This window comes from Melanerpes formicivorus, unplaced genomic scaffold (assembly GCF_026170545.1).
Source record: "Melanerpes formicivorus ecotype bairdi unplaced genomic scaffold, bMelFor1.0.p_v2 SCAF_47, whole genome shotgun sequence".
Lineage (NCBI taxonomy): Eukaryota > Metazoa > Chordata > Aves > Piciformes > Picidae > Melanerpes > Melanerpes formicivorus.
In genome coordinates, this window is record NW_027142399.1 from 1,576,820 (window position 1) to 1,601,957 (window position 25,138).

At 49.8% G+C, this 25,138-nt stretch overlaps 1 protein-coding gene across 5 annotated transcripts; it reads left to right on the forward strand.

The window, feature by feature from the left end:
• The first annotated feature begins 1,529 nt into the window (after positions 1–1,529).
• On the forward strand, positions 1,530–24,902 carry TBCEL (tubulin folding cofactor E like). Of its 5 annotated transcripts, none has more exons than XM_068159982.1 (8): positions 1,530–1,564; positions 5,028–5,177; positions 7,939–8,078; positions 11,293–11,474; positions 11,824–12,080; positions 14,840–14,966; positions 15,498–15,614; positions 19,970–24,902. In XM_068159982.1, the coding sequence occupies exons 2-8, from the start codon at positions 5,045–5,047 to the stop codon at positions 20,286–20,288; spliced, it is 1,275 nt and encodes a 424-aa protein (XP_068016083.1). In that variant the 5' UTR covers positions 1,530–1,564; positions 5,028–5,044; the 3' UTR covers positions 20,289–24,902. The 5 variants fall into 5 exon arrangements, with proteins under 5 accessions (XP_068016083.1, XP_068016084.1, XP_068016086.1 ...); XM_068159983.1 differs by having other exon boundaries at positions 1,533–1,564; positions 5,031–5,177; XM_068159985.1 differs by lacking the exon at positions 1,530–1,564 and adding an exon at positions 1,702–1,719.
• The last annotated feature ends 236 nt before the right edge of the window (positions 24,903–25,138 follow it).

Genomic DNA, 25,138 nt, shown 5'->3' on the forward strand with positions numbered 1-25,138 from the left:
AAGCCATGCACATATTTCAGTGCTGACAGCCTGGGCTGCTGGTGCTCTGCTGCAAGGGATCTGAGGACAGGGTGAGAATTAGAGCAGAATCCTGAGGAGATAATGTATGTGATTTGGACTTTGCCATTAGAAACCCCTGAACCCTTCTGCATAGCAGCAGTGGTAGAATTTGCCCCAGGATGTACAGCAGTAATGTGAGTCTTCCATAATCCTGCATCTGGCAAGGCTGACAAGCCAGTCAGGCTTTCTCCACCCAAGTCTGGAAGATACATACCCAATGCTTCATTAAAAAAAGCTGCTGTGTGTGAACCAAGACCCAGCACCAAGGAGATGCAGGGAATGGGAAACAGAATAGCTGAATTTTAGGAGCGGTAATAGCTTGCAGCACTTCTGCCTAAGCCTAATGCAGCTTTTAACTCTGCAGCTGGGGTTTAGTTAATGTGCTGATGGCTCTAACTTTGCCAATGGGTGGCCCGAGGCTCACTTTGCTTCTTGGGATGGGTATTTTCTGCTGAGATATCCTTAGTCAAACTTGTTAAGCACTGGAGGATCCCAGAAGAATTTCCTCTTTGACCTAGCTTGAGTTGTCTATCTCCTGCTTTAGCCTCCAGGTTGTGAATCTGTGGTGCAAGCCTACATGGTCAGTCCAAAGAGAGGATGGAAATAGATGGCAGAGCAGGAGTTAAAGCAGTCCCTCACCCTCTGGGCTGATGCCGAACACATTTTCTCGTCCTTCACCCGGGGTAGCACCCACAATGCTGCCATTGTATCCTGCTGCCTCAGTGGATTGTGCAGAGATCAGTGTGTAAGTAACAGGATCGAGTTGTCCCGATGATGTTACAGGGTGGGCAGAGTGTGTGGATGTGCTGCAGCCGTTTGGCCATGACCAACGCAGCTCTTCTCCGAACCTCCCGTCCAGCAGCAGGAACGAGAGGCCACGTTTCAGGCGACTTTCTGATTCTTATCGTGTAACCCCAGCAAGGACGGAGATGGGGAGCCGGGCTGGCTGGTTGCTAGGCAGGTTTGCTCAGCACGATCTCACTCCCTGCATGATTCATTACTCGTGCTTCTGAGGTCATGACCAGCCACCGCAGAAAAGATGGTGCCACCAGCCAGGGAGTGCGCAGGCTAGGCACAGGCACACTGTGCAGGGCCGGCCGCTGGCAGCAAAGGGATGCAGCTGCCTCCCCCCAGGGCTCTCTGCCGTTCCACGCCAGGGCAGCCCCAGGTACCGCTGGCGTGCGGCTCAGGGCTCTGCCGGTGAACTCTCCCCAGCCAGGGCTTCCCCGGAGAGGGGCTCAGCGCCCCACGGGAGACCCAGGGCTCAACCCCGGGGCTGCGGCCACGGGAGCGCCCCCTGTCCCCACCGGCGCGTGACGTCACCGCCGAGGCTCGGTGACATCGCGGGGCGGCGCGGTGCATGCCGGGCCGCGGGGCAGTGGGGAGGCGGCGGCGTCTCCATGGGAACGGCGGCGCCGCCGGCCGGGCTCGGCACGTGACCGCCGCGGCTCACGTGACGCGGAGCTGTTTCCGGGTCAATGCGGGACGCGGCCGCCGGGCCTGGGTGAGCGGGGCCGGGGGCGGCGGGGGGCGCGCGGGGTTGCGGCGCTGGCTGCTGCCGGCCCTCACCGCCCGCCCGTGCGGCGGGGCCGGAGCCGGGGAGGCCGCTGTCACTGGGCGCGAGCCGTCGTCCGGCCCGGCCGGGCCGTGTGAGGGCAGGTAGGGACACGGTAAACGATCGTGTTCGAGGTGGCCTGGCCGGGAGTGGCTGCAGAACTCGGAGGGAGGCCTCTCGGGGTTCGGGGCTGGGGGACCCGCGGCTTGTCGTACCCCGCCGTGGGGCCCAGCAGCCTGGGCAGGGACCGACAGACCAACCCCCCACCGGCTTCTGCGGCGGAGTTGTTTTTCCTCGCAGCCCCTGAGGGGACTGTTGGTTCAGTAGCGTAATGTGAGTGTCTGGGCCGGGAGCACGGCAGGTGGCACGTCTGGCATCTCTGCTGCGGGTTCCAACCTCGGCCCTGCCATTAGCATCGGCTGCTGTCAGCGGTGTGGTACTCTGATGGCTGATCAAAGAGTTACGCTTGCTCTGATGAAGACCCTGACAGCGTTTCACATGCTTGGGTTGCTTGCCCTGCTGGCTCAGAGCTCAGTCTGCCCACCCTGAGAGTATTCACCCCTCCATCTCTCAAGATGACCTCAAAAAAAGAATTTCCCTGAATCATGTCTTAGGAGAAGGACAGAGCAGCTCCTTTCAGGCAGCTGTTTGTTCTGTTGCATCCATTCCTCATGCTTCATTTTTCATGTGTGCAAACATGTCAGAGTGTGTTCGGTGGGTGACTGGTTAGGACCTGCTCCAAATGGCACTGGAATTCATTAGAATGCCATTAATGCTGTAAATCTCCTGAAAGGTCTCATATTTTCCTCACAGGCTTATGGCATGAGGAGAAAAATATTTTCCCTGTCATTTTTAGTGTGCTTTCACTTCACTTAGCAGTGGCAGCAGCCCGCTGGGTTTCCCTTGGATCTCGAGTCAGTGTCGTGTCATGTTTTATGTCACTGGGGCCACAGGCTGCCAGCAGAGTGCTTAAAAGTAGACAACAAAGGCTGTTCATTGACATCTTTCAAAGGCTGAGCACATCTCTTGCAATTTAGGCTGTCATTTAGAAGCCCTAAAGTTATTTTGGGGTAGGCATCGTTCCGTGTGCTGTCAAGTAGGGAAACACTCAAGAGTTGTGCGCCTTGCAAATCATCCTGTCCTGCCCTTGTGCAGACAACATGCACTTGGAATGGGGTCATGCTTGCTTTGAATATTCTCTCAACCCTGGCTCTTAAGCAATTGTTGTGATTCAAAGAAGGCAGTTGGCAGGGTGGGTGGTTGTAGTGACCGTGAAGTCTGCTGAGAAGGGAAGTGGAAAAGGTGACTGCCCACTCCCTGACATTGGCAGTGGCATTGGCATGGAAAGGTAAAGTTTGAGAGAGAAAATGTTTGTGGTTCCAAGTTGTTGAATGTAGATGTTGTGAGGGGTTTTTCTCAGTTCTGAGTTGCTCTTGCCTTGTGGCTGAAAACCACAGTTTTTTTTGCCTCTGATATGATGCTTGGCTGATGTGCTCATGTGGAATTCCCAGCTGATGTTTGCTTAGTAGATAAAGAGGAATGGAGCTGACTGAAGAGCAGTGTGAAGGACAGACAGCTTAGGCATGGGGGGAATTCCAGAATTGCCAGGCCAGGAGGTCTGAATGTTCATTTAAAAAGCAGTATCTGTCTGTCCTGCAGTACTGAGCTCCCAAACCACTCTAGAATGAGGCCTTTCAGCCTTATCTGGCAGTGCAAATTGTTCCTGAGGCATGCAGAATGCTTTAGCATAAAATTAAATGCTGTAGGAAATCTGATTGCAGCTGATTCCTGCAAGTTCATGCCTTGTGTTGTTGGACTGGGTGGATGTGGAGATCTGCAGCTGATTCCTGCAAGTTCATGCCCTGTGTTGTTGGACTGGGTGGATGAGGAGATCTGCAGCTGATTCCTGCAAGTTCATGCCTTATGTTGTTGGACTGGGTGGATGTGGAGATCTGCAGCTGATTCCTGCAAGTTCATGCCCTGTGTTATTGGACTGGGTGGGTGTGGAGATCTGCAGCTGATTCCTGCAAGTTCATGCCCTGTGTTGTTGGAATGGGTGGATGGGGAGATCTGCAGCTGATTCCTGCAAGTTCATGCCTTGTGTTGTTGGACTGGGTGGATGGGGAGATCTGCAGCTGATTCCTGCAAGTTCATGCCTTATGTTGTTGGAATGGGTGGATGTGGATCTCTCCTCCATGTTTGTGGTGGGTAACAGGCCCAGCTTGGGAGTACAAGATCCCTGTGAAACATGGGAACAACATAGTTCTCTCTACATGCATCAAGCTTGACTCCTTTATTATGCAGGAAACCATAGGGTGCCAAGTTCAGAGTATGTGCAGGAAAGCAGCACAGATAAGTGTGGTTCCACTTAGGGCCTGGCAGAAGGCTGGCCATGGTGGTATCTCTCTGCAAGTATTCTTCCAGCTGCCACTCAGTATCTTTCTAGGCACAGCAGCAGCCTACAGTGTGGTGAGGCCTTTTTCCTGTGCTGTGCCCTGCCATGTGTTGATATGAGGGCCATGTTTATCTTCCAGATACATTAAGCAGCTGCAAACTTAAAGTTGGCAAAACTTGCCATTTGGACTGGCCAAATGATGTGCTCATGTGTGCTCCAGAGTGTTTTTGTGACACAGCAGTTGTGTTCCAGTTAGAAGCCCAAGCAGGATGGAAGAACTGTAGCTCTTTGCCGCTGTCAGAGTAGAAGCGATGATGCTCCTTTCGAGGCCCAAGCTTGCTTCCAATAAAGGTGAGGGCCCTGAGATATGCTGAGTGAGCTTGCTCTCAAACTTGAGTATTTTCATGGCACTCTGTGGGCCAGAGGCTCCAGCCTGTTTACAGCATGGCTCTTGTCTTACAGGGCCAATCTACTTTGTGTGGTGCTTTGTTATGAAGTTAGGGAGCAGCAGATCCTTCTTCCTTTTCTTTTTGCCCCATGCAAAAAGCTGATCCTGACTGAGAGCCCCAAGTTAGACAAAAGGGAAATTACAGGATGAGAACACCCTTTTGAGCTCTCTTACTCATGAATGACTCTTTGCTCTTTGCCCTCCTAGCTGGAAGTGTGTTTGAGTATACTCTTGTGAGGTACAGAAATCACCTTTTGCACTCTGGGGCATATTGGGGACTGTCCTGTAAGAGCATGCTGGGCAAGGTCATCTTGTGCTTGTCCTGTGATGGTATGATTGAGAGCATGTTTGTGTAGCATGGGCCCTCTCTCTGGCTTTGGGTTGTTTTCAGTCAATGCTTTACTGTACCCAGGACTCTGAAATCTGACCTGTTAGACTAATCTGGAGTTCAGAAGTCAAACCCATGCCCCATGTGGTCACTTTCTGTCCTGTGTTCCCAAGGACCACTGCTGGAGGTGATTATTAGCTGCTGATTGTTTATATGCTCTGTTCTTTTCTGCATTAACTAGAAGTCCAAGAAGGGAGCATGGACCAGCCCAGTGGAAGGAGTTTCATGCAAGTTCTTTGTGAGAAATACAGCCCTGAGAACTTCCCATATCGTCGTGGACCTGGTATGGGGGTGCATGTCCCAGCAACTCCCCAGGGCTCACCTATGAAAGGTAGGCTGCTGGTTTTCCTGAGCATCTGTGGAGGGGGCCCTCTGTGGGATCAGATTGTCCTTGCCTGAGTTGAAAGAAGAAAAAGAAACCTCACAGTGTTTCTAAGTGAAGAGTTGAGAGACTGGCCTCTAAGGCAGAAAGTTCATCTGTGACTGAACTGGGGGCTGTGGAAAAAAAACCTAAGTAAAGTTTCTCTGCAGTGTAACAGAATCAGCATCCTGGCAATGAAATATGGAAATAAAGCCCTGGGCAGTGCTGAGGTTTGAGGATTCAGCAGTCCTTGGAGCTTATTTTCTTCAGATTAGTGATGCTGGTTTGTTATTGGGTGCAAGGAGAGGTATTTGGGCAGAGCTGGCCTAGCAGATACTTGCCTTTTGATCTGCCTTTGAGGCTGGTCTGTGTGGTGGTGGTGTTGTGCAGTTCCATCAACTTGCATCAATGCCTGCAGGTACAGGAGGCCAGCACACACAGGGGTGGACCATAAGGCCAGGTTGGATGAAGCCTTGAGCAACCTGATCTAGTGGAAGGTGTCCCTGCCCATGGCAGGAGGGGTGGAACTGGATGATCTTTAAGGTCCCTTTCCAACCCAAAGCATTCTGTGATACTTTGAGCCAAGTGATGAATCTTTATCTAGGCTTCTTTTGTGACAAGCAAAATGAATTTGTGGTTTTCTTTGGTTCCCTTCTCAATGCATCAAATGCTCTCTGACTGTTCTTGTGCTGACTTAGTGGAGAAATGCTCTCTCTCCTTTGCTTCTGACCTTACTGCCTTGAGGGAGTTCCAGATAGATGTGTCTGAAGTGCTGTGCTGCTCATGGACGTCCTTGAGCCTCCTAGGCTGCAGAATCTATGTCACTCTTTCCTGCTCTTTGACACCCTGTAGTCTTCCCTCACCCCCTGATGTTAGCATTTGGTTCTTGCTTTGTGCAGAGGAGTCTGGGGTTCACATTTATCACCCCAGAACTTTGTGTATCCTTTTTGCCCATCTCGATCTGTTAGTTTAAATTCCCATCAGGTCTGTTTGTATCATAGCCAGCCCCAAAGGGCAAAACAACTGTGGAAGTGGGCTGGATGGAAGTGCACAGTAACTGAGTTTGACAGAGGAGAGAAAAGGGCTTGAGGTCAGTTGAGGATAAAATGTACTTCATGTCACTCAAAATTAACACAGGGAGAAAATTGGCCTGCTGCAGTACTCAGCCACTGCCCCCTCTCCTCTGTGTGACTACCTGCTTGGCTGAGCTGTTTGGACGCTGAGGACATGTTTCTAAGTGTTAAGATGTGACTGAGACATGACTTAACCCCAAAGAATTCCAATCCTTTAAGGAAGCTGAGGCCTTCAAGCATCCAGGAAACTTCCAAGCTCTGATCCCTCCAAAGAATTGTCAGCTAGACTCCCTTTCTGGTCACGTAGATGACAAATAGTCATGAGACAAAGGGCCACCTTTTCAGGGAGTTGTTAGATTTGAACAGCTTCTGCTACTCCACAGCAGTGGGAGAGGTGTATTGTATGTGAGAGAGTGTAAGAGTGATGTCTTGCCTTGCCTAAATGTGGATTTCTTGTGTTGAAATGCTTTCCTGTTATAAATCCACAGTCTTCATCTTGCTTGTGTTTTTGCCTTAGGAGGTCAGGCTGTGACTGAGATCCAAGTCCTTGTCTGTGACGTTTAGTTGCATGAGAAGGATCTAGAGCCAAAACAAAGCAGAGTCATAAAATGCAGAGTAAAGACTTAGGGTTTTCCAGGATGTAAGAATAAATATTCTACATTACTGAAAAGGGAAAGCTTAGGAGCAAAATGTTGGAGTGCATCCTTGCTGTTAGAAGTCCAAGTGGGTCCAAGTACAAGAGGGGAAGGGAGTCTACCCCTATGCAAGGTCCACCTAGTCCTGTATTCTATCTGCAGCAGCAGATGCCTGCTGGGGAAGAGCATGAATTCTGGCAAGAGCTGATATGAGACATAGTGTGAACTGCAGAGCACTGGCCCATCCTTGCTGCAGTGTGGATTGAAATGCTTGGAGTAGCTGAGGAGTGCTGATAGTGAGTGGCACTCCATGGTTAGACACAAGCAGACATTCTTGATTGATGCTGGTCATTAAATCCATGCTTAGTGTGTGTAAATTGTGGAGTCCCTGGTAGATCTTTGCTGAAGGTCCTGTTTGGTTACAGTGTCACAGTATCACTAAGGTTGGAAATGACCTCGAGGATCATCGAGTCCAACCTATCAACACAGACCCCATGACCAGACCATGGCACCAAGTGCCACGTCCAATCCCCTCTTGAACACCTCCAGGGATGGGGACTCCTCCACCTCCCTGGGCAGCACATCCCAATGACGAATGACTCGCTCGGTGAAGAACTTCCTCCTCACCTCGAGTCTAAACCTCCCCTGGCACAGCTTGAGACTGTGTCCCCTTGTTCTGGTGCTGGTTGCCTGGGAGAAGAGACCAACCCCTTCCTGGCTGCAACCACCTTTCAGGTAGTTGTAGAGGGCAATGAGGTCACCCCTGAGCCTCCCCTTCTCCAGGCTAAACAACCCCAGCTCCCTCAGCCTCTCCTCACAGGGCTGTGCTCAAGGCCTCTCCCCAGCCTTGTTGCCCTTCTCTGGACACCTTCAAGTGTTTCGATGTCCTTCTTAAACTGAAGGGCCCAGAACTGGACACAGTACTCAAGGTGTGGCCTAACCAAAGCAGAGTACTTGTCACTTTCTGTGTCTAAGGCATTCAGTGCTGAGCAGAGGGCAGCTCTCCTCGTTGTCCTCTTTCAGATCGCCTCAACCTCCCCAGCGTGCTGGTGCTGAACAGCTGTGGCATAACCTGCGCAGGGGACGAGAATGAAATCGCTGCCTTCTGCGCTCATGTGTCTGAGCTGGACCTCTCTGACAACAAACTGGAAGACTGGCACGAGGTAAAATGCTTACATGTCTTCTGAACAACTTTGATGGCTATTGTTGTGCCTGCCAAGCTATGGCAGGTTGTAGGAGTGCTTTGTTCATTCAGAGGAGAGAGCTTTGCAATTTTTGTGCCTTCTTTCCCATCTTTGAAGCTGATGCTTATTTCCTTTGACAACAACTGAGCAATAAAAAGTGATGAATTTAATCTGTGGGGGCAGTTCACTCCATTTACCTCCTGACTTACAATCTTGCCATGCAGGTGACACAGGTATTTCTTTTTCATCATGCAAAAGCATCAGAAGTGGTGGTCCTGACGTCAAGAGGTTAATGAGCAGTGCAGCTTTCAGCAGAGTAAGAACTGCTTTGATAGCAACAGCTGGTTCCCAGCTTTGCCACTGCTTCTGTGATGCTGGGCAAGGTGTTTATCCTCTCCCTGCTTTGGTGTCCCTCTCTGCAAACCAGCTTGAATGATATTTACCTCCAAGGATATTTTCTGAGGCCTCTTTAATTAGTGCTAAGTGCTATTGTAAACTCCTCTGAAGTGCTTGGATGAAATAAGCTTAGATAAATGCAATGGAATGTGAGTAAAAGCAGGGCAATCTGTTCAGGTGTTGTTAATAGTTCCTCACTGCCTTACACTCTGCTTTTATGTTAGTGTTTATTGTTGGGAATAGGAGGAAGAGAGCAGGCTGTGCAACATGAATGTGTTGTGAATAAACTGTCATGTGTTTCGGTTGCATCAGACTCCTGTGCCTGTAAACAGGGAGTGAAAGCAGTGTCTGCAGGCATGTCCCAGCTGGGGCACAGGGGGCACAAAGCCAGAAGTGGGATGAGTTTCCCTGTTCCTGTTATTTTCTTGTTAGCCTGAAAGGTATTAGCTTGGTGGGTGGGAGAGGGATCTTAAGCTTGTGTGCTGAGATGAGAGCCAGGGAAGATGGTTTTATGCTGAGAACTGGGATGGTGTCTTCTGACTTGTTTTATTCTGACCCCAAAAGGCCCCTCCCACAGTGATGAGGTGCTGCTCCCTCTCCGCTCCTGTTGTGCCTCTTAGTGGGGCTGACTTCATGTCTGGTAAGCAGCTGGCAGAGCTGCACTTCCACTCCTCACTGGCAAGCTGCATGCCTCTCACTCTGCTGTTTGCTCAGTCTCTTTAGGCCACCCTGGATGGCACAATTTGCCAGCTTCTGCATGAGCCACAGTAAAGCAGGAAATTAAAAGCTTTTCCATGTACCTTTGAGAGAGGATTAAGTTCTCACAGCCCATCCACAACAGATAAATATCTACCCAACTCTTACAAACTGCCAGTGATGGAGATTCCAGATGCCTGGGTAGCCTCCTCCCATGCCTAGCTAATAACCTCATCCTCTGAACTATGTAACCTAAGTCTCTTATGCTGCAATTTAAGCCCTTTGCTCCCTGCCCTGTTGTTAGCAGGTGTGGAGGAGCATTCATCTCTTTCTTACATGACAGCCTTTTACACACACAGAGAAGAGCTTTCTCCTTTTGCTATTTTAATATTCCACTGGGGTAAAAAAAGATCTACTTCTTTGTAGGCCATTGCTTCTAAATCCTGTGTTGGTTTTGTTGCTCTGAATATCAGCCCAGTTTGTCTACTTCCTTCTTAAGGTGTGGCACCCAAACCCATGACATCACCCAAGATGAGGTGTGCAGTGAGACAGACTAATTGTCTCCAGCAGCACGTGTGCAACACTTGAATCCAGCTCTGCATGAGACAATTGTCCTCCTTTGCTGGCAGCTGGGCCCTGTTATTGACCTGTGTATGTCATGGTCTGCTCCATCTCCTCCCACCTCAATTGGTTTGTGGAGTGGTGCTCTCCAGCCAGGTGTCTCTGACTCAATTATTCTCTGGATGAATGTCCTTTTCTCCCAGTGTTAGTACTTTGACTGTCCTTGAACTCAGCTTCTGTTTTGATGGCTTCACTTTGGCCTCTGGTCTTGTAGCACAATGTCATGGCAGCCTTTCCCACCTCAGTGTCACCTCAGAGTAAGAAAACAGATAGTGTTTGAGTACTTTGGCCAATGAAAACATGATGAGAGTGCTGCCTTGGTCTGTCTGCTGACTTTTTGTGTTGAACTCTTAACTTAAACTGTCCTGGGCACTCTAAGCCCCCAGTTTGCCTACATTACTGTGTCCAGATGGTGTCAGAAGCTGCCATTCCCTTATGTAATTCCCACTGGGTCAGTTTCCCAGTCAAAGAGGAAAATTAGGTTGATCACAGAATCACTCAGGTTGGAAAAGGCCCTTGAGATCATCAGGTCCAATCATCAACCCTCCTCTACCAAGCTCACCACTAAACCATATCACTTAGCACCACATCTAGAGGACCTTTAAACTTATCCAGGGATGGTGACCCAACCACCCTTGCAGTGGAAAAAATTTGCTGTGTCCTTTACAAATTCATGCTGCCTGGTGGTTCTGTTCACTTAATGATTATTAGATAGCTACAAATTGATCACCTAAATAACTTGTCCCCTTAGCTTTCTGCGTGTCAGCAGTGCCTTGGTCAGCACCCCCCCCCAGCCACACAATCCAGAGCTGGAGACATCATGCCTGGCTTTTCTTTCTCTTCCTCAGTTTTTCTTCTTTACCTCTCTGCTGCTTTGCCCTCAGGTGCACATCAGTACACACAACAAGAGAAAGCAGCCCCAAGCAGAGTCACCTGAACATTTGGATTGGTTGTAAGAAAGGTGCTGTTTTCAGTGAGGGAATCATGTAAGAAATTCATTGTCTGTGTCCAGGGAGCTGCTTTCTGGGCAAATGGCAAGGTCTATGGCTAGTGGGGAGCAGTGGGAAGCTGAACAAGTAGTCAGAGTGTTGGCCATAAGCTCAAGAGATGTGCCCACAGCATGCTGGCCCCTCTAACATGCCGCCGCTTCAGCTTGGTGTGGAGGTGGATTTTGTGATCTCTTCTAAGAGTCTGGCTTTCTTTTATCAGGCTGCTTGGAGAGTGTAACTGAATGGACTCCTGAAGTGAATGAGCAATTAACCAATCAATCTAGATCAGTGCAGAGCTGCAGTATCAATTACAAGTAGTTATGCAGAAGTCTTTTTTTCCCCCCCATATAATTTCTTTGGCTTGTGGTGATTCCGAGGAGCCCCCCTCAGGAGCTGGGATTTTACTGCCTGGGGTCTGATTACTGCCTGATACACATTGCTTTTTCTTTTTCCTCTCTTATTTTTTTCTCCATTTCTCCCTTCCCACTTAGGTCAGTAAAATTGTGTCCAATGTTCCCCACTTGGAGTTTCTCAACTTGAGTTCCAACCCTCTCAGCCTGTCTGTGCTAGAGAGGAGGTGTGCTGGCTCTTTCGCTGGGGTTCGCAAACTTGTGCTCAACAACAGCAAAGCTTCCTGGGAAACAGTCCACACCATCCTGCAGGAGTTACCAGAGTAAGCACTTGGGGACTTTTGGGTGAAGAAAGGGGTGCTTGTTGCATTCAGGGCAAGGCTGGCTTATCAAATCCACATGCTGAGGGATGAGAGGAGCTGCAGGGTGCAAACGTGATCAGTAGAGGGGAAAAAGGATTTTCTTTCTCCCTTGGGTGCTTGGCAAGGTGAAAGCTTTACACAGCCTTGAAAGCTGAACTTGTGTGACACTGCAAAGCCTGGCTTCTACTCCAAATCTAAACCCAAATATGGATTATCATCCCCAAAATGTAGGAGCTCTCTGTACCCAAGAGAGCTGCTGTTTCTTGAGCTGTGTTGGGCTGCTGATGTGATCTTTCTCCCCCCTGTGCAGCTTGGAGGAGCTCTTCCTGTGCCTTAATGACTATGAAACAGTGTCTTGTTCTTCAGTGTGCTGTCAGTCTCTCAAATTACTCCACATAACTGACAATAATCTTCAAGACTGGACTGAGATTCGAAAACTGGGGATAATGTTTCCATCACTGGACACACTAATTCTGGCTAACAACAACCTCACCACCATCGAAGAGTCAGAAGATTCCTTGGCAAGGCTGTTCCCCAACCTGAGATCCATCAATTTGCACAAGTCAGGTGAGAGCCTGGCAGCAGCCTGCTTTTAGTGTGCTTTGTGTGCAGTGTGATGGACCAGGTCCTTCCTCCTCAACAGGTGAAAAAACACACTTTGCTTTGTGCTCTTTGATACTTTGGCCTCGGGGTGGTTGTTTCTTAGGCCTGCAAGTAGCCTGCAGTCAGCATTTCTTCCTGCAAAGTATAGAGGGAGGCAGGTGAAGGCAGAAGTGCTGAGCAAGAGCTTAAACCTTTGGGATGGTTCTGTTGCTGTAGCAGAGATGAAGATGCCCAGTGACCTCTGTCATAGTATAGTATCATAGTATCAGTCAGGGTTGGAAGGGACCACAAGGATCATCTAGTTCCAACCCCCCTGCCATGGGCAGGGACACCCCACACTAGATCAGGCTGGCCAGAGCCTTGTCCAGCCTGGTCTTAAAACACCTCCAGGGCTGGGGCCTCGACCACCTCCCTGGACAACCCATTCCAGGGTTTTACCACTCATGGTGAAGAACCTCCTCCTCCTCACATCCAGCCTGTCCCAGTCTGTTCTGGCTTCTTGGCAGAACTGAGAAGCTGTTGATAAAGGTAGTCCCAACAGACCTGTCTTACTGAAGGCCAAGTTCCTAATGGTGCTAATGCAGGGCCATGCAAGCAGAGGTCCTGGAGTGCACTGACCTGAAAAAGTTAATGTTAGGAGAGGAGAACAGGCAAGAAATCCACCTGCCTGTCTGTGTGGGCTTCACCTGCTGCTTCTGGGAGTTAGTTGTTCTCTAAAAGAGGAGTTAGGGGAGCATGGACTGGCAGTTACTCAAAGTGGGGTGGTGATAGTCTCTGACATTAGTAGTTTCCATCTGTTTCCTGTCCCTGCCTCAGGTGCTTCTAGCTGGAGGAGGATGAATAAATGTCTGGCAGTGGAGTGGATGAAAGAATCCCATTATGCCTTTTATTCCCTGTTTTATCTTGGGTAAAATGAGCATTTGTGTAGGTCTGTGGCATGTAAGGGCTCAGCATTCAGCAGCAAAAAGCTGTCTGTCACCTGTGCTCAGTTATTGGAAGCTTACCACAAGGCTACTTTAGCACTTCATCCCCAGAGGATTTTCCAGCCAACACTCCAGACAAGGAACAAGCACTTGGCAAATTGGGAAGGGCACCCTCCCCTCAGAGAGAGAGGGAGCTGCAGGGCAGCTGGGGAGGGCTGTGACGTGCTTGTGAGATGCCACTTCTGCAGGGCTACTTAATGCATCATCCTCTTTTGTTCCTCACAACTTTATGTGCTGTGCAAGTGATGGTTAAGTGGCAGCTCAGGGAGGAGGTATTTTATTAGCGTGCTCTGCAACGCAAGCATCAAGGAATCCCTGTAATGAAAGCTTAAAGCTAAACCAGGGGAAGCAAAGCCTGTTAAGCTGGGTTGGAAAGCAGTGTCTCACTGAGCAGCAAGTGCACCTGTGCTAAGCAGTTGTGCAGTTTTGCTGCCAGGTGTTTTAAGAGCTCTGGATCCTGCGTTGCATTTGATGTTCAGGGAGCCGAAAGCCAAACAGAAATCCCAAGGAAGATGTTCAACAGTTTTGTATTGTTTGGTTTTATTCCCCTCCAGGGAAAGCTGCTGCACTCCCAGCTCCTGTCATGTGAAGACTCCTAACTGGTGTCTCTTTTTAGCTCTTTTAGCTTAGTGGAGATGAGAGCTGAGCTAAAGCTAATGGTTTTTAGTGAAGTCACAGCAGAGTGGGGTCATGAGGGGACGAAGAGTCTTTCCTGCCAAGGCTGATGCCCTGGCTGACAGCAATTTCTCCTTCAGAGGTGGTTGTCTCTCAGGACTAGCTTTTTCCCAGCTATGACAGCTTCTGACCCTTTCAGAGCAGTGTGATTCAGAGAGGTACTGGATGTTTTTTGGTGACATTGCAGCCTGGAGATCAGATGGAAAAGTTCTTCTCCTGTCACAAACTGCTGCTCAATTTGTCACAGTGTGGCTGCTACCAATAGCCAGAGGATGGCTTTAGGCTTAGGTGACACTGGCAGAAGTGTTCTGAGTGCTGTAAGGAAAGGAAACCCTCTCTACCTGTCTGTGATGCTTAGAGCAGTTTTGTTTGAAACTCTTGTTGCCACTGTAAGCTTCTGGAACAATCAGCAGAGCAGCTTTGTGGTAAACATTTCAGTGGTCACAACAAAGGGAAGCCAGGACAAGTGGTGTTGAACTTGTTGTGTAGTCAGGGCTCAATCCTCAGCTTTTGTATTTTGCCCTCTCTGCTTGCCTTGTGATGCCAGCTCTCAGGTCTTGAGGGGCCTCCAATTGAGAGAAAGCCTTTTTCATTCAATGGCTGGATGGCTTCTGGGACTCTTTTACCATTGGGTTGTGAGCAGAAATGGGACCCAAGGTGGTTGTGTGTGTGAGGTAGAGCTGTTTGATGGCTGTTTAGTGATGCCTGGAATGGCCAAAGTCCTGGAGACTTTAATACTACTTGAGGCAGCATCCCTTTATAGATACAGCCATCATAACTGGTGCCAGTCAATCCTCAGCAGTGAGGCCAAAGGCTGAACAGTCCATAAAAGTCTAAGCTGCCTAATCAGCCATGGAGATCATCCTTCTAGACTCCAAGAGAGAATTGAAACTTCTGTAAGCCAATGAAGGAGGCTTTTTGCAATACAGCATGAGGAAGCATCAGACTTCTCAAAGGAACAGCAGCTGACACTTGCTTGTCTCATAGGTCCTTTGCTGTGTCTGATTATCTTGGATACATGATGCATTGTCTGTGTTTGTTAAGCAAATCTTTTCTTCTGAGCAGGGCTGCATTGCTGGGAAGACATTGACAAGTTAAATTCTTTTCCCAAGCTCGAGGAAGTGAAGCTGTTAGGAATCCCTCTGCTGCAGTCCTACACCACCGAAGAACGCAGGAAGCTCCTAATAGCCAGGTCTGTTCTTGTTTGTTCTGCTCAGCAGGAGCATGACATGGCAGTGAATGGCAGGGAGCAGGAAATGGGAGGAAGAGGCTGTTAGGAGATGGGGCTTTTATGAAGTCATTGCCCTGAGAGACTGTAGCTTTTGTTTGGTTGTGTGGGAATGTGGGGGCAGTGGAAATGTTAAGTCTAACTTCTCCTTAGAGAATTCTTTTGAGTCTCATACCTGCCTGGGTGCATGTGTGGGGAAATGACAATGCTTAGTTTTGAATGTGCTTGGAAGAACTGCCTGGAATTTGTCCTCTTCAAGCCTTGGGCAGCCAAGTCTAGTTGAGAGGCATCCCTGCCCATGGTGGGAGGTTGGAGTGGATGATCTCTGAGGCCCCTTCCAAGCGAAGCCATTCTGTGAATCTCTTTTTTTGAAGGAACTAAAGCATTCTGGCCAGATTCTCCTGCTGTGGCACTTAGCTTTTGATGGTGGCTGTCTTCTTGGTGCCTGGGTTTTCTCTTCTTGCTGACTGTATTTCTTGGGCTGTCTGCATGCAGGTTGCCATCTATCGTCAAGCTCAACGGAAGCATTGTGGCTGATGGGGAGCGAGAGGACTCAGAGCGGTTCTTCATCCGCTACTACATGGAGTTCCCAGAGGAGGAGGTCCCCTTCAGGTATGGGTCCCCTTCAGGTATGGGTCCCCTTCAGGTATGGGTCCCTTCAGGTGTGGGCCCCATCCAGGTATGGATTCTTTGTCATGGAATGAAGAGGAGGGGCAGAAGAGTGGCAAGGCAAAACAAGAGGTGACTGAACAGATGCTGTTGCATGGCAGATCTGGGCTAGGTGTTCCATGAAATAACCATCCCTCACCTTCCTCCTGTCTTGCCTTCCTCAGCCTGTTTTAGTTACTGTTGTTGTCTGATGACTTGCAGAATGACTTCTGAGTCAAATCTGGCCTCAAGTGTCCACATCAAGTGCCATTAAACAACAAGACTCCTCAGTTTGTGATCTTCCTGGCCTCCCTGATGGCTAGCTTCATAATCCACCTGTGTTTAGGAGCCCCCAAAAGCCAGTACAGATCATGCTCTCTGGGGCCAGGCCAGGCCATCTAAATCTCTTGACCATCTGGTTTGGGGAATGTGCCTGGTGACAGGAACCTGTCCCCTGACTTTCAGGCCTGCAGATCACAACTCTGATGGCTTTCCTTTGCCAGAAAAGTATGGCCAATGATCTGTTCATCTTGGTAAACTAATGAACTTTGACAGATGCTGTTCAATTGCTATCTTCTCAGTGCCAGCATCTACTTACTGCTTCTTAATGGGCTGAGGAAGGCTCATGGAGCCTCAAGGCACTGCATTTATGTGCCTTTTGCCCTAGAAGCCTCGTGCACCTCTCAGACCACAAAGCTTCACAGCCCTTTCTTTGCAGAAAGGGAGTAGAACAAGAGCATGTGTGTGTGTGTGTCTGGGGGGGACAGCCAGAGGTAGGGACAAACAGAGGGAGAGAAGGTCAAAGCTATGGCCCAGTATGGAGGACAAAGGTGCAAATGGAATCTGGTCACTCTTTGTGTTCCTAGTGGAACAATTGTGCTGCCCTGAGCTGAGGAGGAAGGATTTGGGCTTGTGAGAGAAGGTAAACAAGTAGCTGGCAGGCTCTGGATCTTTTTCTACTGGACTTGTGTCTCTGAGTGTTGTGCTGAGAGGTGCCCTGGATGTCCTGGATGTTGTTGGGAAGGACACAGTGGGGTATAGCTACTGCTGGGACAGGGCCTTTGGATCCAGGCTGTGTGCTCTTACACAGTACAGCACACAACTGGGATCAGTTTCCAGGTGGGAGCTCATGATTAGAAATTAGTAATAACTCACCTCTCCAAAAAAGGCTGGGCTGCTCTTGTGCCCCATGCTGGCTTTATGCTCTTTTGGTGTGGTACAGGAGAGTTACCTCCCCTCCTGATTCCCTAACCTTTAAACACTGGCACTGCCCCCTTCCTGCTCAATGGGCTCTTTGTCTGAATCCCTTCATCTGTGCAGGGTTTCCAGGAGACTTGTGCAGTTGCTAAAGAGGGTTGTTCTGTTCTGGAGGAGTTGTGTGCCACCACAGACTATTTTCTAGGGAGGCTGCAGATGGCTAAGAGTGTCCCCAGTGCCAAGGGCTGGGTTTCAGTGTCTGGACCCGTACGCAGCAGCCCTTGTAGGAAGGGAAGCCAAACATTCTTTGCAGAGGGGTTGTGTCTGTGCTCGTTGCTAAAGCTGCCCCTTCTTTGCTCCCAGATCTAGTGTGGTCTCTCCAAAGGTGGTTTGTAATCTGATCAGGACTCAGGCCTGTTGTTGCTGGGGGCACAAGCATCTGCATTGCAGTGCTGCCTCAAGCAGAGGAAGAAGATGCACTTGGACATGGATAACTTAGGAGTGGAAGCAGCCCCCTCAAGCCTGTCGAGGTGTAGCCTGTGATAAGTGAGCAGCATGCTCTCTCCTGGCAGCCCCTCCTGCTTGCATTGCATGTCTTGATGGGCTGCAGCTCGAAGGGATTGGGAAGGGAGGGGAGTGGACACAGTAATTTCTCTCTCTGGATGTCTGGGGTTAGAAGGCAGTGCCAAGCGTACAATCCAATACTGGCTGTCTCCTTGAGTGATGTCTTTGTGGCTGTGGCTGTTTTAATGAGTCCTCTGCTTGTCTGGCCCTCTGTTTATCTGCAGAGTATCAGAGACACTTTCAGCCAGGTTCAGTTCTTTGGCATCCTCTGCTCTGGCAAGCAGCATCTGCCAGGCTGCAAAGGGTGATTAGAAAAGTCTCCAGGGTGCCTATTATCGGGGTTCCAAAGAGGCAAATGAGCAGTTTGCCTTCAGCCTTATTGATCTGAGGGAAGCCGCTCATTCAGACTCCTCCTCATCTTTGCAGGCTGCAGCTAGCATGCAAGGAGCAGGCTGCCAAGCTTGTTCTGCCCTTCCTCAACATGAGAAAATTTAAGACAACGTTGTAGCCCCCTGTGTGTATTCACAGCACACATCTGAGCAGCCTTAGCCCACTTATACCTCTCTCAGCTTCTCAGCTTGCTTGAGATTTGTGCCCCTCTTCATACTCTTCCCACCATCAGCCCTGTTCACTGCAGTTCCCCTTAGCACAGGAATCATGACAGCACTTCTGGGTGGCACATGAGGAACTGTTACTGGTCTGCAGTGGAAACTGTGCCACAAGGAATCCCACCAGGTTGGCTAGCCCTGGCTTTTGCTGCAGGTGGGAGCCCAGTGGACACAATGTGAGGAGGACATTGTCTCCTCTCAGCACCAGTGTCTTCTCCAAACAAATAGGCCTGATCCTATCAGCCTGCGCCTGTGAGAGCAGGGCACTGGCCTGCCTTTGGACGCTCTGCCCTTGGTGAAGGCTCATTTTGTCTGTGAGAGTAGGGAAATCCTAGTGTGTTGTGGCCTTTACCTCATTTCCCATCAGACAGAAGGTCTGCTGTTCTCCAGGAACATTCTTGCCTTCAGCAGGACTCCCTGGGGTGAGCCAGCCTGCCAGGTCCCATCAGCGCTCGACAGGGGCTGTGACACAGCACCGATCGCATTCAGCTCAGTCTCAGACTGGGAACAAAAAGAGCTTTCTGTGCAGCACAGACTGGAGAGCCTCTGAAATGTTACCTTTCCTCAGCAGCTCTCAGGCTTTGTCATTTCAGTCACATTGTGTTCTGAGCTGCCATTTCAGCTCTTTCCCAGCCAGGCAGGGCAGATGCAGCCTTGCCTGATCAGAGCGATACCCGCTGGAGGCAGCAGGAGGGTGAGAGGAGCTTTGCAGGGCAGGGGATGGTTCCCCAAGAGAAACCTTGTGAAGGACAATTAAAGAACTTGGCTCCCAGGAGCAAGTGACCATGCAGTGTGTGGCTCTGCTAGTAAAATTCCCACTGTTTGTTGTCAGCTTCCAAACTGCAGGAGCTCACCTTCAGTCAGAGTCTTGTGCTCAGTGGGGTGTAGCATTTGGACCTAGATGGCCTCTTGGGAGACAGCAGGAATGCCTGAAAACCAGTCAGACTGTGAAGCCACAGGCACTGGGAATCTAGACTGAGGATTGCACCTTTTGTGTGAGCAGCACCTTGGCCTGGCACCCTGTAGTGAAGTGTTTTCACTGGAGCAGGAGTCATAGATTCCTGTCGGTGTGGTGTCCTCTCTTTCTTCCACATCCCACTGCAGCCACAACTGGAGCTTCTTGAAATGGTAGGAGCCCAGTAGCGAGCTTCACTGTTCAGTTTTGGTCAGGAATCTCTTTTGAGACCAGTCAGCTCAAATATCTTAGATCAATAATAACTTCACCTTCCTTAGCTAGTCAGATGGTCGCTTGGGTTTGTGTTGGTGCCACAGTGCAGCCTGGGGACTGTGAGACAGTGACTGGAGAGGATGGGCTTTGTGGGTCTTGTGTGCAGCATCCTGCCTGAGAAACACATTGCCCTGTGCACAATTGGCAGGTGAGAAAACAGGACTCTAACCTGTCAGATTCATGCCTCATGGATGCCTCTTTGGGTCATCATGGCCAGCCTGATCTAGTGTGGGGTGTCCCTGCCCATGGCAGGGGAGTTGGAACTAGATGATCCTTGTGGTCCCTTCCAACCCTGAATGATACTATGATACTAAGTGAGGAGATTTGGTGGCAAATGGAGAAGAAAGCTGAGGTTTCCCTTTAGTCACTGCTGGACAGGAGAGAGGCACACACTTAGGGGCTTTAGATGCTAGCTCAGTGATACTCTTTACCCAGGAGAGCCTCATCCACTCTGCTGTTTAAACTGTGAGGTGTTTCTGAAGAGCCACAGGCCAGCTAGTCCCTGACACAGAGGCTGAGGCCAGCTCATCACTGTCTGGGTTCTGGCTTTAGCTCTCATCAGGGAGTTTTGAGCTTTAGAAGAATTGCACCTTGGACCCTGCCCTCAGCCTCTTGGCATCCACTGGATAAAGACAAAATGTGGGGTATTGTCATGAAGCAGAACAGAAACCTACTTCTGCAGTGGGCTCTGGCTGTAACTCTGGGCTTGTTTGGTTTTTCAGGTACCATGAGCTGGTCACCAAGTACGGGAAGCTGGAACCTTTGGCAGTTGTGGACCTTCGGCCACAGAGCAGCGCGAAGGTGGAGGTCCACTTCCAGGATAAGGTGGAAGAGATGTCCATCCGGCTCGATCAGACTGTGGCAGAGTTGAAGAAGCACTTAAAAACTGTGGTGCAGCTGTCCACAAGCAACATGCTGCTCTTCTACTTGGACCAGGAAGCTCCTTTCGGTCCCGAGGAGATGAAGTACAGCTCGCGAGCGCTGCACTCCTACGGCATTCGGGATGGAGATAAAATTTACGTGGAGCCCCGAATGAAATAGCCTCTTTTGACCTTGTGAGTGCACACCCACGCACACACCCCCCCTCCCACCCCTCATACACACACACACACCCCCACACACATGCATTAAGGAGTTCTTTGCAAGGCTTTTATTTCAGTTGGTTGGGCGAGGTTTGGTTGCGTTTCTGTAGCAGGTGATTTCTTAGCCCGGAGGAAATGCCCTGATGTGAGAACCATGCCCACCATCCACTGCAGGGGACCTTGAGGTGACAACTGACTTCAGTGCCTGTGTCTCAGTGTGTGCAATACCTTGCTGTTTCCTTTGATGCTCCGATATACTCGTGATTTGGCATGAATGGTCACTTGGTCAAGCTAAGGAATGCTGGGGTCCCGAAGGGATGAGAGAGCTCCGGGCAGAGTTTGGTTGTTTGGTTTGCTTGGGTTGGTTTTTCTTTCCTCCTTCTACATTTTGTTTTTTTGGGGGGGGTGGGGTTTGGCTCCACCAGAGCACCCTTTTGGCCTAGCTATCTGATTGTGGCTTGAGCTTGCTGAAGTATTTTTTTGCAGCTGGGTGCTGTTTCAACCTTTTGTTGTGCTGGAGTTCACCGAAAAGATCTCAGAACAGTATTCCGCTTGATTCAGAGCTCAGGTACTTCGTGCATCCACTTAACTCTGCTGGTTTGGTTTGTAGGAGTGCACAAAAACAGGGGGATAAAGGGAGATTTTAGTAGAAAGAAACCATTTCTCTTCGACATGCACGCTGTGTGTTCTCCCTGTCCTATTCTGACTTTATAGGGGATAAAACAAAAAGCTTTGATTTCCGTACCCATCTCACCCAGTGTCTGCAAGCTGTAGCACTTGGCAGTCTGGAGGCAACAGGGCCCTTGCCAGGCAGGTTGCAAAGTGGATTTTGGAAGGCAGTGGATGGATGTTGCGTTGGAAGGGCTTCTAGAGGAAGAGAGCAGAAAGGAGCAGGCCATGATTCACCCCCACGATGCTGAAGAGATCCTCCAGTGTGCACTTAACCTTCTACCAGTTTGTACTGAAAGTGGAATGGCAAAAATTGCTCTCCTGGAAGAGAGTAAGAATAAAGCTGAAGTTTGTGTTTCTCGTTGTTGTTGCACCAGAAATGAAACCTAGCACTTTCCCCAGGGGGCCCCTGGCTGTGGGGTCCCTGCTTAGGGTCCAAACTAGGAGACTGTTGGCTAGAAAATGAGTAACAGAGCAACTAGAGTCATCTTTATTGTAAAGCAGACCTTCACTATCTGTATTGGCTTCCCCCCCACATGCACCTTGTAGGCATCACCTGCTGCTGCTTAAACTAGCCCCAGTTTTCTCCTGCAGGGCAGATTCCTTTTCTTGTGTGATGAAATCCTCCTTTCTTTATCTTCCTTGTTTCCCTTTCCCATGTCCTCCTTTGTTACTCTGCCCCCCCTGGCAAGTTGAAGACTTTTCAGATTCCTTAGTTATAAGCAGCTGCATCAAAGTTGGTGAAGCTGTGCAGTGAGGGCTCTAGTTACAGGTGAACTTCTGACCTTCCTTTTGAATTGCCACCTTCTCCCCACATGCACTTTCTTTCCCGTGATGCTTTTTGCCCACATCACCAAACTCCTTTATTTATTCTTGGAGTTGTGTATTTCCTCTTCATATTTTACCTAGGTTGTGGGCTGGGGTAGGGTGGGGAGGGGATGAAGTCTTAGCTCCTGGCTTTCAGGTTCAGAAGGTTGTGACTGTTTGGAGGGGAGTAGTTCCACATCCAGATTAATGACTAATTAATGGCAGGATTCTTAGGACAAGGTTGTAATTTGTGCCTCATCCCCATGCCAAAAATGTCAATCTCCTGTCCCTGTTGAGATGAGGACCTTGAGTACTGTGTCTAGTTCTGGGGCCCTCAGTTTAAGAAGGACACTGAGACACTTGAATGTGTCCAGAGAAAGGCAACGAGGCTGGGGAGAGGCCTTGAGCACAGCCCTGTGAGGAGAGGCTGAGGGAGCTGGGGTTGTTTAGCCTGGAGAAGAGGAGGCTCAGGGGAGACCTTATTGCTCTCTACAACTACCTGAAGGGAGGTTGTAGCCAGGAGGGGTTGGTCTCTTCTCTCAGGCAACCAGCACCAGAACAAGAGGACACAGTCTCACACTGTACCAGGGCAAGTTTAGGCTGTGGGTGAGGAGAAAGTTCTTCACTGAGAGAGTTGTTAGGCACTGTGCTGCCCAGGGAGGTGGTGGAGTCCCCATCCCTGGAGGTGTTCAAGAGGGGATTGGATGTGGCACTTGGTGCCATGGTTTAGTCATGAGGTCTGTGGTGACAGGTTGGACTTGGTGACCTTTGAGGTCTCTTCCAACCTTGGTGATTCTGTGATTCTGTAATTGGAGCAAGACTCTCCCTAGGCAGTGCAGAGGCTGTGGCACATAGCTGTGAAACAATGGAGCAGGGGGCTGGTGGCAGTGTACCATAAGATGATGCTTTTATAAGCTAGAGCTTTACTGAAGATGTTATTTTCCATTTGGGCAGAGCAAGGCTTTGGCTGCCTTAGAGCAGAACTCTGAAGCCAACACTTCTGTATGATATATACATAGGTTAGGCATTAGAAAAGTTGTGTTTAATGAGATATTTTTGTTATGAAGCAAAGTTTTATGAAGATAGGGTGGTTTAATATTAGAAGCCTATTGCTCCCCTTGACATCCACTTGAAGTAGGTTCCTCCCTCAGTCTCAGAGGTAAGCAACCAACAGGGACACAAAAATATCTCTGACCTGATTCTCTAGGACAGCTGCTGCCTGTGTGAGTGTCCTGGTGGCATTGTAAGTGGTGTTAATTAACGAGATGCTGTAAATGTTCACCAACCTCCTCAGCCCAGTTTCAGAGGAGGAAAGAAGCAAAGAGCATTAAAGCGTGGGATGGGCTGGTAAAGCAGCCTGAAGTATGTGCTTTTAAGTTTGTTTGCCCACAGATGGTTAGCCTGCCCTCACAGGGAGCAGTGCTGTCACTGTGCTGGCTCAGAACTGTCTGTACACCATGCCTTTGCTTAGGCAGGCTTGGTGGGAACTGGAAGATGGAAAAAGAGAACATTTACTGGCACGTGAGGTCAGCAAGCTCCACGCAGCTGTCAGGGATTTGGTGCTAACAGCCCAACTGGCTCCTCTGGTCTGTTTGTGTCAGCAAAAGTCATGCTGTGAGTACCACACTTTCCCACTTCATCAGGGGAAGGTTTTCTAGATGGTGTTTCAAGCCATTCAGCTTCTGTGCAGCTTAGCAGAGCAGTCATGGGGTGGAGACCAGAAAATCTGGGTTGGCTTCCCGAGGAGAAAGAGCCAGGTCCAGAACCCAGGGGAAGTTTCTGCCTTGAGATGGTGAACTTTGAAAAGCAGGGCCAAGTGCAACCAATGTGGCAAAATCTCCCAAGCTGTCTTGCTTTCCTTTTGTAATAGCTTTTGAGAAAGGGTCTTGCATGTGTGCTTCCTTACCACTGAGCAGAGGACCTTGTCTTGGGGGGCCAGGGGGTTTGGGGCCTGTTGAGAATGCAGGAGGGTCCCGAGAAGGTGAGCGGTGTGACTGCCATCGCTGCCACCTCACCAGGGGCTGTGTGCTGGTGTTGTCAGCATCTGCCTGCTTGAGCAAAAGAAAAACAAGCCAGAGCTGCAAGCTTCTCTAGCTTTTGTGTCCTGCCATCAGAGGGCTGCTCCTGTCCAGAGCTCATTGTTCCTGCAAGCTCATGCGGAGAAGTCTGCTGCGGGCAGCCTGTGCAGCGGGCAAAGCACCTGGTTCGGGAGGAACTGGGTGACAGCTATATACCAAAGTGTGGCACAGCTCCCTGTGCTGAGATTGGATGCTGTGCCATGGTGTTTTTGGATCCATTCCCGTTGAATATCCGTGTTTTGACCAGATGTTCCAGGCAGATCGCTCAGCTGGTGATGTTATGAATATGCATGGCCTGGCGACTGGCCTCTGTCCCCTCCGTGGGATTTGTAACCCCTTTATTGGGAGCTGCTTACATCCTGGTGGCAGGTGACAGTGTGGCCTGCAGCGGCTTGGAGCAGCTCAGAGGAGCTGTACTGGTTGCTGCTGCGCAGAGGCTCTGGGTTTGCCCTCACCTGCTTGAGTCTGCATCCGTGGAGGGCACGGCGGCAGCTCTGCCTCCGTCGCCTGCCGGTTCTGCTCGTAAATGAGATTCCGAAGGTTCTGTTGGTGTGAGGAGTGGAAAATGGAAAGGAGGTGCTGAAAGCAGCCCAGGGGATAAAATCCACATTCCTGGCAACTCTGCCTCCCTCAGCTGAACGTGGCACTTTGGTAGGCAGTAGAGAGACGCCTTCCCCAGAGCAGCGTTCGAGGGGCTGTAGCCGTCTGGGGCCTTTGCCTCTGTGATTGCTTTTCTGCAGTTACTGGAAACTTCACACCTAATTTAAACATGAACATCTCTTCTTGCTCCCTATTAAAGATGCATCCATATGTAATTTTAAAGGGGAAAAAAAAAAGATATCAAGAACTGTAAGTCCATCTTGGTTATTTTTTATCCTGGTTTCTCTCACAGGGAATCTAATCCCCACTCCCACGACTTGCCTTTGGTTTGCTCGCAGACTTAGTGGTGGAATTCAGGCCAAATAAGTACTTGGTTTGGATCAGTTCAATAAACTTATCTAAGTTTTTACACAAAAGAAGTGTCCTGAGTTTTGCACTTTTGGGTCCCCCTGCAGTGCAGTGCTTCCCTCTGTCTCACCCACACGCCTAAACACGCGCCTCTGGGAGGTGTTGTTTTGTTCTGCTGTCCGTTCATGCTGGCTGTGAGCTGAGGCACAGCCACCTCACCTGTGGAGATGCTGCTTGTTGAAAGGAGAAGTTGCAGTGCTTGAAGCCCTCCTCCTCTTCTGGACTGTATTTCTCTGTGGCAGTGACT